This window comes from Marmota marmota, unplaced genomic scaffold, assembly GCF_001458135.2.
Source record: "Marmota marmota marmota unplaced genomic scaffold, marMar, whole genome shotgun sequence".
NCBI classification, from domain to species: Eukaryota; Metazoa; Chordata; class Mammalia; order Rodentia; family Sciuridae; genus Marmota; species Marmota marmota.
The window spans coordinates 44,174,015-44,191,489 of record NW_025999900.1 but is presented as its reverse complement, the minus strand read 5'-3'; the positions used below and the strand labels follow the sequence as shown (position 1 = coordinate 44,191,489).

Here is a 17,475-nt window from a genome sequence, read left to right as displayed (position 1 = left end):
GCCCCTCCTGCTCTTGCTCCCTGTGCTGCTGGGAGTTGCAGTTTCGTGAACAGGTCCCCGTCTTCGCGTCCTCCCATTATGCTCTGCGCCTCTTGCCGCCTCCTAGTGGCCCGGGCGGCCACCACGCTTCCTGCCCCACCCAGAGGCCAGGGCCCTGCATTTCGCTACCAGCGGCGGGAACTACATTTCCCAGGGCACCCCGAGCCGCCCTCTAATGACTCCTCAGCGGGCCGGCTGACAAGACAAAGCGTGCCTCTGGGCCGAAGGGTGATCCTGAGGAGGGGGAGGATGCCGCCGGCCATAGGCGGAGGCCTGGCAGGATCCGAGCTGCGATTCCGGAGGGGCCGCTGCGAGTCCCAGGCTGCTAGGGTCGTGGGTCGGGACGTGGCTGCTGAGGCTGCAGCACGAAACCCCAAACGGCCTGCTAGGGCCTCGCGGCGCTTTAAGGCGGCCGGCCGGTGGGCCCTGCTGGCCCTGGTGACGCTGCTGTCCTTTGCCACTCGCTTCCACCGCTTGGACCAGCCAGCGCACATCTGGTGAGTGATGGGAGGGACTCGGCGGGCACCACGGCAACCGGAAGGAGAGACGCCGCCCTCTGATTGGCCCGGGGGTACGGAGGAGGCGGGATTCACAGGAGGATCAGTGGGTCCACTGTGGAGGGAGAACTAGTGGGTTGATTTGCAGCGAGGTACAGTCTGGGTGGAATGGGTTTGCTCCATGGGGGACAGTGGGATCCGAGGAAGCAGTCTTCATTGGTGATGCTGGAATGTTTCACTTCATTCTCAAACTGTAAAGGCGCTCTGACCTTTACAAAGAATTGGAAATTCTTGGTATAGAATTCCCAAGGCCTGAGTTCCTCATTTGCAGGATGTGCAGGCATCAGCAGAAAGGAACATTCGTAACTGGGTACTTAAATCCTGCACAGCAGGGACAATTTGAGTGTCGAGGGGGTGGTGACAAGTATTCTAGGAGGTAGGTCTGGGTTGTCCTTTGAGAAGAGATTTATTTTCTTGAAAGTTTTATTTTGTATGATACAGATGCTGGGTTGTGATATGATCAGATTTCATTAACTAAACTTACAAAGTAATTAGAAGGAGAAATTTTATATGATCTGAAAAGGGTTGATTTGTCTGGCCAAGTGATAGCATGTTTTCTCAGTATTACTAAAGAGAAAATTAGCAGAGAATGTCAGAAATGTAAGCTACTGACCAAAAAGCCATATAGAAAACTGTCAGGGTTGCCCTACTTTGACATTAATAAATTAGCCATGACACGTTTTTGTTTGGTGACTGCTGGCAGAAGGTGTGATGCTCTTGCTTTAAAGATAAAAGACTATTACAGAAAGTAGGAAGAGTATCAGCATAATGGAGTCAGTTTCCTTTGCTCTCCAGGTCCCACAGGGTGACGCTATGGGCTGCACAACACCGTGGGTTGCATCAAGGCTAGCAAGCTTGGGGAATCTTCTGTATTATCACAAGCAGTAAGCAAGCCTACTCTTTGTCCAGGAGAGAGATGTTATCTTTTTTTTCCAGATTGTTTGCTGCAAATAAAACCCTGAGAAATGACCCTGTCAAGCACAAGTACAGTCTTGCATTCTTGGTATACCTAGCAAGACTTGTGGGTGCATGAAACATGGATGTGGACTCTTTCCCAATGGTCTTCTCACCCCTCAATTCTACAATTTCTTGGCTTTTATTAGATTTTCACATAAATATGCAACAGATGACAGAGGCAGGGACCAAATCAAATTTCTTTAATCTGTTTCATACAGCATTCATGGGACTCCAAGAAGCAGGATGAGGCCAGCCTTCAGTATTTACCTCAACTATGGCCTCCAGGGTCCTGGTCTTTCAGCCACCAGTGAATTGATCAGGGGACCATTGAGTCTTATTTTAGACAACTGAGATGTAGTCTAAGGCCTGTCCATTATGATCTGTGTTTAGGAGTTTAAATTGACCTCTAATATTTGTTGTTTCTGTCAATAATGACAGTACCCACTCCTACTAAAAAAAGTCTGACTTCCATGCCCAATGGAAGGACATTTGTGGCTCATTCCTCCTTATCTCCTTAACATACTACCTGGAGGGGCACAGGTCACTCAGTTCAGAACTTTGTTAAATTTTATTTGTATCACCATCAGATTTGATTTAGATCACTATTATGTTGATCTAGTTAAGCCATATGGGAAGTGTCACTAAATAGTTACAGTCTCAGTCATTGTACAAGGCATAACCCAAGGCCCCTAGTATATCAGGGGAAGCATATGATTGGTATCAGATTGACAGAAGGTTGTTCTTTTCTGTGTATTTGCACACATACGAGGAAAGTGTGGATGTCATCAGGCACATCAATAGTCACATCCACATGAGTTTTCCTATTTTCATAGCATGAAACTCAGCCACAGGTCAGATTGTCAGCTTCAGCTGTCACCTGACTCAGGTGGACCATCTGAGTCTTTTTTCCAGGTTTTGTTGCTGGAGTTGGGCACAAAGAGCATCGTTTCACTTCACTTTATATCTCCAAAGATCTAAGGTGTTCCTTCCCTAGCTTCTTGGGTTGTTTATTTCCTACCACTGCCACATAATTTGTGTGTCCCATCACCTTTTTCCCATTTATCCTTTACCAATATCTAGACATTTCTGACATGAGCATTGTTAGAAAATTTAGAAAGACTCATTATATTTTCAACATGGCACATGTGAGCCACTTGAAGAGCAGAGAACTGAACCAAGTGGTCATTATGTTCATGCTCTTCGATGGTGTCACTCCAGCAAGACCATCCAGGTGACTAAACTAGAATTAAGTTTGAATCCTGTAGACCCTTCTCCACCCTCCCCAGCTGATCTGGGGCTTCTCTAAGGAGAAAGACAAACAAATCATGGTCAGGGAAATTTCAGTTTTTCCAAATAGGTTTATATAACTCCACCCCTTTTCCTGATCATTACCCAGTTGGTGACCAAGAGGAGATGAACCTTTCTGAGAAGGACTGCATTAGATGACCAGACTGTACAGGCCAGAAGGAGGTGATGGAGTCATAAATCTCTGAGGAGACTATAAAATGCTTGACAATATCAGATGCCTGTGGATAATAGGGAAAGTGGATTATCTATGAAATATACCTTGTCTATTGACCCATTGTTGGGTGACCATTGTGTCAAAAAATCGATCCACTGTCAGACTATAGATGGTTTGGAAAGCTGAAAACATGACATAGTTTCAAGGTCCACAGAGTCAGATGGCTGGACTAAAACAGCCACATCACTGGACCTGAAGAAGTACCAGCAGCAGTGAGGTACCAGTGATAGTTCCAAGAAGGGAACAAAGTCCAAAGTTCCTGGGGGCAGGCAAGGTCAATGCCCCATGCATTCTGGCTTCCTTCACTGCAAGACAGGCAGGCCAACTTTTGGCAGGAGTGTGGCATGCAAGGGTGGCTTCCAACACCTGTGGTCCTTTATTTTGTGCTCAGTTCATGATGGCAAATACATTTTCACACCCAGTGCATTGATAAATCCAGGTGGCCATGGCTGTAGTTCAGCTGGTGCAGGCTTGATCAACAGCTTGATTGCATAGTCCTGTCAGCATACTGGCCCTGACTGTGGGCACCTGCATGAGTAAATGATCCAGACTGTCCATCAGTAGACAGCTGCAGTTTGCTCCCCGAGTTTTCGGTTTCATGGAGAAATGTCTTTAACCTCTCAGCATTGAGTCTTCCAACTGGTGTATTAAGTTGGCCGTCCAGAGTTGTAACTGGGGCTGAATGATTGCTGCTCCTCAGGGGACATCATCAGCTTTTCACAGCCTAACCATCAGTGAACCAGGCACAAGCATTTTTAAAAAATATTTTTTAAATATATTTTTTTATAACTTTATTTTATTTATTTACTTTTTATGTGGTGCTGAGGATTGAACCCAGTGCCTCATCTGTGCTAGGCAAGCGCTCTGCCACTGAGTACAGCCCCAGCCCTGGCACAATCATTTTGGGGAACCTCTGTGAATCAAGGGTTACCCTGAGCTAGTAGCCATGCTTTAGGGAGAGGAGTGGGAAATGGTTTCTTTGCCCCTTTAATGTAAAACTGAGGTGCCTCCAGGCTGGCTATCCTCCTGTATGTACCATTTTCATAGGACACAGAGCCCTTCCTTTGTTAGCTTTAAATTCCAAGTGAACCTTCTCCAAAGTAGGAATGTCAAGCCAGAGAGGCCTGGATATCACTTCAAGAAGTTCAGTATGTTAATAGTTGCCCCTTTAAAAACAGATGTACTTGGTGCATTTGTCCAGCAGGTGGTGCTGTTGTCCTGGCGAATCAGTATTCCACCAGCCAGCCAGTCTTTAAAGCTGATTTCCCTTTCCCAGAGTTTTCTTTCTTTCTCCTGGACAACTAGGAGGATACAGACAGGATCACCTCTCTACACACAGCAGTCCTTGAATGGGATAATCCTCTTTGACACTTGTGGGATCAATATAGTCTATACACTCAACAGTGGATGCCACATTGAAGTGGCACAAAGAGCTTAACCACAAGGTCACTCTAACTTCCTTTCTCTATGGGGAACTCAAGCCCTGTCAGTTGAATTCAGGCACTTCCTCCTACCTCCACCCCGCACCTTGAGGAAATGAGTCTAATAGGCCTGCATCAGGCACCACCCCGAGATTATGCCACTTCCCAGAGTGTAGGGTGCTGGAAATGAGGGGCAGAGAGAGGCTCTTTCCTCCTGGGCCCTTCTTTTCCTCCGTAACCCCTCACATTTTCCTCAGTGTTTTTCCTAGTGTCTGGTGAGCCTTTCCTTAGGTTTAGGGACCCCTTTCTTTTAGTTGCTGCACAACTAACTAGTGGCTGTCCCTGCCGTCCTTAGTGCCTTTGTAAACCCTGCGCCTTTCACCCCCACCTCTTCCTCCAGCCATGGGACTGGCTGGCGGGAGATGTGACTCCTATACAATAGAGCCCTGAGGGCTGGGATGTGGCTCAAGCGGCCTCAGCACCACATACAAACAAAGATGTTGTGTCCACGGAGAACTAAAAAATAAAAATTAAAATTCTTTCTCTCTCTCCTTCTCTCTCTCTCTCTTTAAACAAAACAAAACAAAACAAAACAATAGAGCCCTGAATTTGGAGGGCTTCCTGGAGGTCCTCAGCATTCCAGGATGGGTGTGTGTGGCTTTCTGTTTCCCTCTGGGGTCATGGAAACCTTGGCCCTGCCTTTAATTATCTTACTCTTTAAAGCAGCTGAGGTTGTGGTAGAGGGGGAGGAACCAGACCACATAAAGGGAGAGGGTGACACTGAGCCAGTAAGCAAGGCACATTTACTTTTGGCTTGAGTGCACAGCTTGCCCAAGGATCTTCAATATTGTCATTTTAATGGAAGTTCTGTGTTGAATAGCATGACCTTCTGCTGCATCATTTATTGATGCTTTGGAGACTTCTTGACTCAGCAGTCACTTCATATTGCCCTTTGACAGGGCTGCTAGGCTTGTCACTCTACTGTCATGATCACATCTCTTCTTTCTTTTGCCTAGAGGAGACTGAGTAGTAACCCAGAGAGCATCTCAGCCCTGCCTCTCCCCAGTCAGCTTCTTTAGTAAGGGGACAGTGAGGATTCTTACTACTCCCACTGCCCACCACTTGGGCAAGAACATTCGCTACAGGTTCTAGAAGATTTCTCATATTCCTAACTCAGGCCATGATTTTTCAGAAAGGTGTGTGTCTCATTATCCTATGTTTGACCTCCCAAACTGTCAGGGGCTAGGATATTTGTTTAGCTGACTTAAAAACTCACAAGTTAATCTGTCACTGTTATCTGGATGTTGGCAGAGGTCAAAGTCCTGGATCAGAGGCAAAGAACTTTATTTCTCATGGCACAGCAAGCAGAACGAGTGAGCATCAGCATGTTGGCCTTGACCCCACCCCCCAGAGTCCCATGTGGTGCCATGCGTGTGGATGAGTGCTTGCTGTGTGGTGGCTGCACCCACCTGGCGAACATTACTGAGCTGGGGAATCCCCTGTTTTACATCAGGCAGTAAGCAGGCTGCTCTCTGTCCCAGAGGAGAGCTTAGTGCTTCCCAGGGTTGCATGCTGTCAATATAAACCAGGAGAAATGACCTGGGTACTGATGTGTCAGGGCCTTGCCTTCTCAGTATATCCTGCGAGGCCTGTAGGAGCACGACAGTTATGGAGAACTGTCTCTCCCAGCACAAGCAGTGAAAGAAAGCCAAGAGGCAATGTGGATGTTACTGCTGATTTTGTTGGCAAGCTTCTAAAGTAAAAGTCTCATGCCCCTTTGTCAGTCTGTTCCCAAAGCAGCTTCAAACCACAGGCAGGGCGTGGTGGCACACACCTGTAATCCCAAGAACTCTAGAGGCTGAGGCAGGAGGATTGCAAGTGCAAAGCCAGCCTCAGCAATTTAGTGAAGCCCAGAGCAACTTAGTGAGACCCTGTCTCAAAAATAAAAAATAAAGTAACATAAATAGTCTGGGGATGTGGCTCAGTGGTTAAGCGCTCCTACGTTCAATCCCTGGTACCAAAAAAAGAAAGAAAGAAACAGTACCTGGGATGTGTGATAGCTTCCAGTCCACAGGTTTCTTTCACATGCATTATCTGAGTTGAGTCCTCATAGCTCCCTGGGAGTGTGGGGCATGGCGGTACTGAGGGAGGAAAGAGGGCTGGAGCGAGTGTGTGATCTTGTCACACCATTAGTCAGTGTTGGAGCTGTGGCTGCATCTCTCTCTTCTCTCTGCGAATCTGTTTTGTTACACTGCTCAGAGTGTTTTCTCCCTCCTCCCACTGTCTCTGGCAGGATCCCCCCCCCACCCCCATTTTGGGAGTTGAGTCCAGGGTGCTTTACCACTGAGCTACATCCTCAGCCCTTTACTTTTTTATTTTGAGACAGGGCCTCACTAGGTTGCTTAAAGCCTCCCTGACTTGCTGAGACTTGAACTCATGGTTCTTCTGCCTTGGCCTCTGGAGTGACTATGTCACTGTCCTCACCTGATGTCAGCGTACTTAGCAGAAGCATGTGTACGCCCTTTCCATTTACTGGGTGGGCCTACTGAGTTAAAAAAAAAAAATATATATATATATATATATATATACAAATTTTTGGAAAAGCAGTTTGCCCCTGATGTGTTAGGTTGGTAGTGATTGCTCATGGAAGCTGGCCTGGGTGGGACAGTCACTAGAGAATAACCCCTCCTTTGAGCTTCAGGAAGAGAATAATGAACAGAAACAGCCAGGCTCTGCTGGGTGATGTGGCTATGATGTGGCTTAAAGTCCTCATGTAGGATATAAAAAAGCTTATGTGGTGTATAGAAGAACAAAACTTCACATTTGTAAAAGCAAATGTATTAGATTCACTTATAAAATAACTTATGCAGTGAGGACAAGTTTTAGATATGTTCGTAGTAAAAATGCTCAGTTTTTCCATACTAGTACTTCATCATAACAAGGTCAGTCAGAGCCCAGCAGGTTGCTCATCTCAAGGTCGCCGAGCAAAGTCAGAGTCCTGTGGCCATCATGGCATGACAGCTCTCTGTGACCAGTTGCCCAATGACATAGTACATGTAATGTACATTTCAGTAGCAGAGAGTCTCAGAGTCATAAGGTCACAGACTCAGAAGAAAACTCATACATACAAACCTTCCCATACAGGACTACTCTACCCTTTTAAAATAAATAGATAAAAACTCAAAATACTGAATAAGTATATATTTAACTTAAATTTATAGTCACTGGTTGATAAATATTTGCTAACCTTTCTCCTATCTCTCAAAATGAAGGTTAATAACCACCTTAATGCCCTGCTTTCTCAAATCACTTGTATCACAAATATTTTTTAAATCCACATTTTCTTGTTAATGCTTGAAACTCATTGTCTTTAGTCTTAACTGTGATTTTAACTATGTGTTATTCAGGCATTCTGCTTTTCCTTTAGTTGGGATGAGACTCACTTTGGAAAAATGGGAAGTTACTATATCAACCGCACCTTCTTCTTTGACGTGCACCCGCCTCTGGGAAAGGTGAGCAACATGGCGAATAGCAGCTTTCCTCAGGGTGGTTCCTAGGTCTTGGAGCCAGGTGTTGATTTTGAACTTAATTCTTGGACTTTAGACTTTTCTGACAGAATTTCCTGACATTCCAGGTCAGCAACTTTCATATGAAATCATGGATGGTTTTAGGGATCCTCTGGGCTCAGAAAGAGAGAGAGAGTCTCTCCACTAGTAGAGAGATAAACACATGAGTTATGTCTCTACGATGGAATATTACTGAGTCATAAGGAGGAATAAAGTTCTGATACATGCTACAACATGGAACCTTGAAAATGTCATGCTAAGGGCTGGGGTTGTGGCTCAGTGGTAGCGTGCATGCTTGCCTAGCATGTGTGAGGCACTGAGTTCGTTTGATTCTCAGCACCACATACAAATAAATAAAAAAAATAAAAAGGTCCATTGAACAAAAAGTATTAAAAAAAAAAAGAAAAAAAAGAAAATGTCATGCTGAATATATGAAGCCAGACACAAAAGGCTGTATATTATATTACGAAATGTCTAAAATAGACAAATTCATATAGACTGAAAGTCAGTTAGTGATTGCCAGGTCTGAGGGGAGGGAGGATTAGGGAGCAATTGCAGATAAGTATGGGGTTTCTTCTTGGGTGGTGAAGTGTTCTGTAATTAGTTACTGGTATGATTGTACAACCTTGTAAATATATGTAAAGCCACCGATTGGTTATGCTAAAGTGGTGAATTTTATATTAAGTAAACTTTATTTCAATTTTTAAAACAATTTAGAATAGAAGGAGTATATTGCACAAAGCAGAAATAGCTTAGAAGAGCTGATGCCCACATGGAAGAAAACTTCTTTTCTTCTCCCACTCCTGCATACACTTTCTTTGACCTGTTCCTCTTATGTGTTTTTAAATTAGAAATTCTACAATTAGATTCCTTTACTCTTTTAAAAACAAGCATCTCTGAGAAGGCCCGTGGGTCAGCTCTGGCGTGCATTCAGGCGCCTCTCCCTGCTGGAGAACCAGATCCTAGACACCAAGGGCGGGAATTGGCCCATGCTGAAGGGTGAAGTGATCCTGGAGAAAGCAGTGCTTGGGATAGGGGCAGGGGCGAGAGTAGTGATCTGTGACAGGTGGGCATGGGGCACTTGAGAGCATAGGCTAGAGACCAGGTGAAGGTCCCTGCAGGAAGCAGGGGTGGAGAAAGAGGGAGAATAAGTGGCTTATTTTGAAATTGGGAAAGGACAGAAAATGTCATGCCTCTTCCCATCTGCTTTACAACACAAGAACAATAAAGAGAAGAGCGGTGATGTCCTGTCTCGTGTAAACCCCGGACAACCTGATAAAAGAGGTGCTATTGTAGCTCCATTTGCAGATGGTAAACTGGCATTTTTTTCTTTTCTCCCCTGGGAAAATGCCTATCTTCATTCCTCTCTCTTATTTTCTTCCCTTCTCCTTATTCCTAGTGTGTAGCTACTTGCTCACTTTTCTCCCTCCTCATCATGACTTGGAACTTGAGTTTCCTTTCAATAAACCAATCTCCCGGGAATCAGCGTCCACCCATGACCTCCCTGCACAGATGCCATTTCCTAACAAATGACAAAGGCTGAATGTGAGAGCCCCGCACTGGCCCTGCCCTTCCCACTGTGGGAACTTTTTCCTTCCTCAGTATTTAGTTTACACTATTTTCCAAGAACTTGCCATAACACAAGAGAGGATTTGTTTCAAGCAGTGAGCTCAACAGACAGAGAATTCTTTATTCTGCAGCAGCTGCAGGAGAAAATGTGATCTTGGCCACTCCTCTGTGGACAGTTGTCAAGGGAAGGCAAAGGCTACGGGTGCAGCCGGAGGGAAATTCAGGGGACAGGAATCATGTCCCAAGGTCTCTCATCTTTTTGTTCTTTTCTCAGATGCTGATAGGTCTTGCTGGCTACCTGAGTGGATATGATGGTACCTTTTTGTTCCAGAAGCCTGGGGACAAATATGAGCATCACAGCTACATGGGAATGAGAGGAGTGAGTCCTCCTGACTTTATATGGACTGACTGAATCCTGGGCCCACGCTCGGTCAGAAAAGCTACAGTTGGAAGCCCCAGAGTGGTGGCAGGTGTAGATAAAGGGGCACTCATAGAGGCAGCAGGGAGAGGAGAGGCGACTCAGAACTGAGGTGGGAAGAAGGGAGGGAGGCCACGGACAACACAGTTTCCATAGGAGCAAGCACTTGCTGTCACCTGTGGCGCTGCCTGTGTGCAGCATCAGAGCTCAGGTTGGAGAGCAGCCAGGACCCAGTCAGGAGTCTTCTGCATCCCTACCCTGGCCTCTGCGCTGGCAGGTGGCATGTCCTTCCCCTCTGCAGCCACAGCTGCTCTGGTCCTGCCTACCTGTGCAAGCCTTTTGTGAAGATTCTGGCATCCCCACACCCTATCACTAGGTTTTTGCTTCTTTGCACATGACAATTTCAGGCATATTCATGAAAATAAGAATTCCTACTTCACAGATTTACTCTGAAGATTAAATAAGTGTTTCTTATTTTCCTTATCTGCAGGTTCATGTTCTTAAATGATTGTGTCCTGTAGTGACTCTTGAACATGTTGTAGCAGAGATAATTGGAGATAGGCCTGACTCACGGTGGGCTTGCTATGTAAATTGAGAAGGCCAAATTCAACAGCCTCATTCATTCTCTTTCACACTCAGGCATATTATTTTCTGTTTACAAAGGTGAAGACCCAAATGAGTTGACCATTTCTCTGGGTTTATCAATTTGCTGTTGGTAGGCAGGTAGGGGGATGAAAGAGGTCTGGAGATTTAAATAAACAACTGTAACAACAACAAAACAAAAAACAATCTTCTAGATCTGAAAGTGCTGAGCAATCTTTTTTCCAAAATCAAAGTACATCTTGTAGGTTAAAGAGTGGTATCTGTTGTAATTGAAGAAAAGAATCAGGAGAGATATTACAGAAGTAATATTAGAATTCTCTAAAATATTAAGATGCCTTGAGAGAGGTCTTTCTCAACTTGTACCCCAGTTTTGAGATAGAATCTAATATTTGCCAAATACTTTCTGTGCAATAATAAACCTTTAGTTCATTTAATCTTCAAAGTAAACCTGTGCAGTAGGACTTCTTATTTCCCCATCAGGTGATGGGGAGGTGGAGGTAAGCCATGACTCTCAAGGTCCTAGCTAGCAGTGGTAAGGCAGTCCTGTCACTGTCCTGACTGAACTTGGCTGCTGCCATGCCAGTGTGCAGTGTCACTCTGTGGAAACACATATGTTGCTGGATTTGACTCTTCACTGTTACATCTCCCCTTTCTTATTTATAGGCTTTTTAGTTGATTTTTAGGTCGCCAAAGTCATCCTTTCATCAGTGTCCTCTGTCTTCAAACATTTGTTTGTTCCACAGCAGGTACAACAAGTAAGCCCCTAATGGTTATCATACCTTGTCTGACAACCACTGTGTTCCCTCCGCAGTTCTGTGCGTTCCTTGGTTCCTGGCTGGTCCCCTTTGCTTACCTCACCGTGTTGGATCTGTCCAAGTCGTTCCCAGCAGCACTGCTCACTGCCGCCCTCCTCACCTTTGGTAAGTTGTTTCGTCCCATGTGTTCTGGGAAGGGGACTGCCACACTGTGAGGCTCAGTACATACCAGAATCCCATCTGTGGGCCCAGTTCGTAAGTAATTTTAGAATTGGGTAAAACATATTGCCAATTTCATTTTATTCACTAGTAATACATATGTAAGTACTTCTGTGTAGCAAGCCTTTATATTAATGGAGGGAAGTGTTGGCATGGGTAGACTCTCTCCAAGTCTGCATTTGAATTTGGATAATAAGACAAATTTGTCTTTGAACATGTGTGTATGTTTAAAGGAAGCTTATATTTCAATTTTGCTTCTCTTAGATTAATACGCAGATTAGTTTACATTCCCTAAACTAATCACAACTAAATGCAAAGGCAGAAGTAGTTGTGTGGCAGGAGACAGCAGTAGAAACTTAAATATTTTGTGTGGTTCCTCACGTGGATAAGTTGAGAGTTGTAGAAGTCAATCTTGTTGCTAGCTTTGTTCTTCTGAAAGTGAATTCAAGACTTGGTTAATATTTAAGGAAGTCCAGACCAATTTAGGTGGATATTTTAGGAGTTGGTTTTGACAGGTGTATACCTTTGTTTTTGATGGATGTATTTCAAGATTATAGCATCTTTCTATAGAGGACTGGTGGCTTTTTCCTTGTATCTTTAATATCTTCTTCAGTTATTTGTCATTAAGTCATTTCTTCATTTGTCATCAACACCTATTTCTCAAGCACCTCCCCTATGCCAGGCCACTTAGCTTGGCCTCCATGAATATACTGAGGAAACATTGCTGTTGTGGCGTTTACTCTTCAGAGGGACAGATAAATAAGCAAGTGGATTAGTGGAACATCTTAAGTAGTCAGTGCAATGTAGACTAAGGCTAGAGTAACGGAGGTCAGTGTACTGTTTTAGGTAGGGTGGGTGGTGGAGAACTCCCTGGGAAGGTAGCACTGGCAGACCTGAGTGAACCGAAGGATAGGGTCATGCAGAATTTTGAGGAAAGAGTGTTCACATAGGGGCCAGGCTTAGTGGAATCAAGGAACAACAGAAAAGGTTGTTGTGGCGAGGGTGGAGTGAGTGAGGCAGAGTGTGGAGATGAACAGGTTAGACAGGGAGGCAGATATGCAGTCTTTGGTAGCCATCATGAGAATTTGTTAGTCTATGTGAAATGTGAAGACATTGGAAGGTTTAAGCAGAGGCATGATGTAATGAGAGGTAAGATAAAAAAACAAATAACAAGAACAAAAAAACCCCCACTCTGACACCTATATGGGGAATCAATCCCTAACAGTAATTTCGTATAAAATGCTAAGATTCTTTTATAGATATATTTATCTTACATCTGTGTGAGCAAGGTGGCAGACCTTTTTTTGGTGGTGGAAATGGGGAAGACTTGACTCAGGGCTGTAGTGAGTATATGACATAATCCTTTTTGGGCTGAGGGCCTAGAGGCAGTATCAGATACTGCTTCTCATCATGGGGTTTTGTATGCCCCAGAGCTATGGCCTCCTACCTCTCTGTTGATCCCGTGGTGACTCAGTGGCCCAACCAGTCTTGCCTACCCAAATGCTCATGGCAATTAGACAAGGGAGACTGATTTCTACTGTTGGGTCTTTTGGTTTTCAGGGGGATCCCTGTCTTGACTGCATTTTGACCTGTGAGCTCATGTTTTTCAGACACAGGATGCCTCACTCTGTCCCAGTACATCCTCCTTGACCCCATCCTGATGTTCTTCATCATGGCTGCCATGCTGAGCATGGTCAAGTACAACTCCTGCGCTGACAGGTCAGAAACACTATCTTTGGGAGGGGAGGGTCAGAAACTGGCAGCCCCAGAAGTTTGATAAGAGACCGACAAGAGTGGGTGCCCAAAGGACTTGTCTTGAAGCTGAGTTTAAGAAAGCATACTTTTCATTTGTTTGTTTTTAAATTTAGATCGTCCATTAGAGATAATATAAATACATTTAAAAATTGTTTATAAATGCTTTTATATTTGCTTGATGTAAAATTGAGAAAATATAATTATCTTTTTAAAGAACATTATTACTAGGTTTTCAGTGTGGGTACAGTGGGTAGGGGTTTATGGATGTTATAGAAGAGTCCTAATAGCTTCCCTCACTCTGCTGAGCATGCCTTTAGCACCAAGGCTGGTTAAGAGACGTAGGACAATGTATCCTTCAATTCTCCATCCTGGGAGTGGGGCACCAGGGTAGATGCTGCCTAGAATTGTTTCCCTACCCTCAGGGCATGTATCCAGTCCTGACCTAATGATGAATGTTCTATACCAGACAAGAGGATCCTTTCAGGCCCTGGTCAGTTCTAAAGCTGATCTGATCTACTTGCAAAATAATCTTTTCTAGATCATCCTTCTGTCTCAAGAGAGTAGAATAGAACTCCCAGGGAGTTCTATTCAAACAAAAGAACTGGCCCCTCCTAGGCTTTTCCAGAAGTCAGCATGTTTCACCCATGGCCAGACTCATTAAGCCACATTATGCTAATCACACCTGAGCCAGTGCCTATCAGCTCACTCTGGCTTTGAGTTATCTTCTGTTTCTACCACCCCCGTTTCTATGTGCCGTTTCTTGAATGGATACTATGCACTGGGTATTATGCTAAAGACTGGAGGTATGAAGATGCAGAGGTACTGAGGCATTGGCTTCAGCCAACAAAATGGTTAAGAGCATCAACATTGGCACTAAATGCCAGATTCTACTGCTTGTTGGCTGTATTTCTTAACCTCTCTGTACCTTGGTGTTCTTGTGTATTAAAAAAGGATAATTACTGGCTCTTCCTCATGGGGTTGTGGGGAGAAGAGTTCATATGTGTATAGGACTTGAATGGTGCCTGACGCATAGTAAGCACTCATTAAATGCTGACTTTCACAGATCCCCAGATGACAGAATCCTGTGGACTTCTTTGGATTTTCCTTTAATTCTGCTTGGTTGGTTACTAGTGAAAAAAGCCTACTGTGTATCTTATGCCCTACACTTGGCCAGGAACACCCTGGACCATCTTGCTAGAAAAATACTCTGCTCACTCTCACACTGGTTTGTCTGCAGTTTAGGGATTTCACAGACCACATCCATGGAGCTGGGCCTCCTCACCCAAGGCACAGGGCGCAGCACAGCCTCTCTGAGCTCTAGCTTTGTCCCACTGCTGCTCTTGTTTTTGAGCTTGGTTCTAGCTGCCAAACTAAACTCTTGTGTCTTGGTTTCCAGGCCTTTCTCTGCCTCCTGGTGGTTCTGGCTCAGCCTGACTGGCATCAGTCTTGCTGGTGCTTTAGGGGTCAAGTTTGTTGGCCTCTTTATCATCGTGCAGGTGGGGTTGAACACCATTTCAGACCTTTGGCACCTGTTTGGAGACCTGAGTCTTTCATTGGTGAGAACCCGAGTGCTTGTAGAATGTCTTTGCTCCCCAGCATCATTCCCAGTGGTCTGTCCCTGCCACAGGTTAGGGAGCCACTGTGTCCTGGGCCCCAGCTGGACTAGACCCAACTGCCCTCTGTAGACAGCAGGGCATCAGGGAGTGGGCCTGGTGTGAGAGCTGGAGCAGCATAAAGAAGAGGATGGACTAACACCCTTCACATTCTCTTTTGGCATTTGTTCCTGTAATGTCTTCTAAATGTTCTACAACTACCCAACCAGGGGATCTGTCCAGCTGGGCTCGTGTCAAGTGTGTGGCAGATACTGACTACTTGAGACCTTAGTTAAAATGGATAGAATGACTTTTTGAATTCCCAGTTTCTCCTTTCGGATCCAGGTCTTCACATAGGGAGGCTGGGAAGGCATTTAGGGCTTAGTATAATATCATCATTTATAAAGGGCTGATTTGGTGCTTGTACCATGAGAAATGCCTTACTTTCATTATATCATTTACCCTTCATAACAATTCTATGAATTGAGTAGTTATCACCCTGGTTTTACAAATGAATAAATGGAGAACTAAAGAGGTCATGGCTTTCCCATAGTCATACAGGTAGTCATAGGGAGACCTGGGCTCATACTTGGGCTGAATCCAGGCCTCAACTGCTTTGCTGCAGGTGCTTCTCCATCACCTCTGAACCCAACTCTCAGCAAACTAGTTATTCATTCAGAAAATACATAGACACTATCCACTGAATGTGAGATGCTAGGAAGGTACAGATAGCTGAAACACAGTTTCTGCCCTCTGGAATCCAAAGAGAGGAGAGGGAGAGAAGTAATCGGGCACTATAGGCCAGCTGGTAAGTGCTGTGAGCGCATAGAGGAGGGCACCACCCCAGTTGCAGGTGCTCCAGGAGGCCTCTGGAAGGAAGCCAAGGCTGAAGTTCCGGCAGAGGACAGCTGGCTAAGTGGTGGGGCTGGCACAGTCCAGGCAATATTGGGAAAGTGCAGGGGGTCCAGTGTGACAGACGGCGGAGGGCCTTGGTGTGCAGTGGCTGCACCTTGTCTGTAACAGTCCAGGGTCCTGGTGCAGGGCCTGGAGGTGCAGTGAGAACAGGGTTTGGAGGTGGGTGGGTTATAGAAAGAAAGGATTAGGGTTTCCACTTACTCTTCTTTCCTTTTGGCCTTTTTTATGGTTATGGCTTATACATTAAAAACACTTATGTGATGCCACGGAAGGTATAAAGAATAATGGGGTCTCATATGCCCTCACCCTGCACTGGCCTCTGTTGCAGGTGACTGTGGGAAAACACCTGACTGCTCGCATCCTGTGCCTTATAGTGCTGCCCCTGGCGCTCTACGTGGCCATTTTTGCTGTTCACATCATGGTGCTGAATAAAAGGTACAGCCAGAACCCTTCTGGCATCTTGCTTTTGGTCTTCCCCTGGCTCCTAAGACCATGAATGAGCTGCATGATTTCCTAGGGCTGTGGTTAGGATGGTGGGTGGGGGGCAGGGTTTTTTTTTTGTTTTTTTTTTATTTCTTTGCCCCCATATTCTCTCCTTTGGGTGTCCCAAGGGCTTGGAAAGGCCAGGAAGAAAAATTTCCTAATAGCCAAGTTTCTTTTTATCTCTAATAGAGGCCCTTGACCTTATCAAAGATGGGTGTTATAAGGGGGTATAGTGGGGGTGAGGATAATAATAATTAAATGCCAGCAGCAACAGTTCCCAGGAACTGTGTTTAGCATTTTGTATCCATGATCTCATTTAATCATAATCATTTGTGAGTTCTTTTGTTTTTTAAAATTTCCAATTTATAAATGAGCTCAGGCTAAGCAAGGTTAGTTATATTGCCTAAGTCATCCAGCTAGTAAGTGGCTGAGTTGGGATTGGACCCAGTTTCTCTGACTTCGTCACCCACAACTGTCCCATGATACCACAGTGCCAGTCTAATTCTATTTCTTTTAAATTAACTAAGGCCTCCTGGGAAATCACCATTTATACTCCATCAACCTGACTCTTTCTTCTTTCTCTCTCACAGTGGTCCTGGTGATGGCTTCTTCAGTTCCGCCTTCCAGGCCCGGCTTTCAGGGAACAACCTTTATAATGCTTCCATCCCTGAACGTGAGTGTTCTGGGTCTCTGCACAGAGGAAGGGCAGAGCCATTTCCTGGGAATTGAATTGGAAAAGACAAGTCTGATCAAGCTTGAGTTATTTTAGCTCAAAGATGGCAGAGCGAGCCAAGACCAGTAGGCTGGTACACATTCTCAAGAGAGCACGTCAGGATGTGCTCCCTTGCAGCAAGCTATTTGACCCTAACAAGTAACTTCTTTGTGGCTGTCAGAACCAGCTCTGTGGGAAGGCTAGTGAGAGAGAATTTGGTGACAGAACAAGGCCCCTAGGGACAGCTGTTGTTTCCAATGCAGTGTTCTGAGACTCCATCCACTTGATTGTTCACAGATGGGTCATTCGCAGGCACTCACCCTCCAGAGACAGTGCCTGGGGTAGAGGGCTCCACACAGTAAGGCCGAGTAATCAGTATGTTCTGAGCACTA

General features: G+C 45.1%; 1 protein-coding gene across 3 annotated transcripts in view; it reads left to right on the top strand.

The window, feature by feature from the left end:
• The first annotated feature begins 69 nt into the window (after positions 1-69).
• Positions 70-17,475, top strand: part of Pomt2 (protein O-mannosyltransferase 2) — a 39,729-nt gene continuing 22,323 nt past the window's right edge. For 2 of the 3 annotated variants that reach the window (XM_015494313.2, XM_015494308.2), the window contains exons 1-8: positions 70-536; positions 7,924-8,008; positions 9,906-10,010; positions 11,464-11,572; positions 13,237-13,345; positions 14,778-14,937; positions 16,217-16,323; positions 16,962-17,044. In XM_015494313.2, the coding sequence (XP_015349799.1) occupies positions 79-536; positions 7,924-8,008; positions 9,906-10,010; positions 11,464-11,572; positions 13,237-13,345; positions 14,778-14,937; positions 16,217-16,323; positions 16,962-17,044 (1,216 nt within the window). In that variant the 5' untranslated portion in view covers positions 70-78. Of the gene's footprint in view, positions 537-7,903; positions 8,009-9,905; positions 10,011-11,463; positions 11,573-13,236; positions 13,346-14,777; positions 14,938-16,216; positions 16,324-16,961; positions 17,045-17,475 lie in introns of all 3 variants that reach the window. The other variant, XM_048799063.1, reaches the window with a different exon arrangement.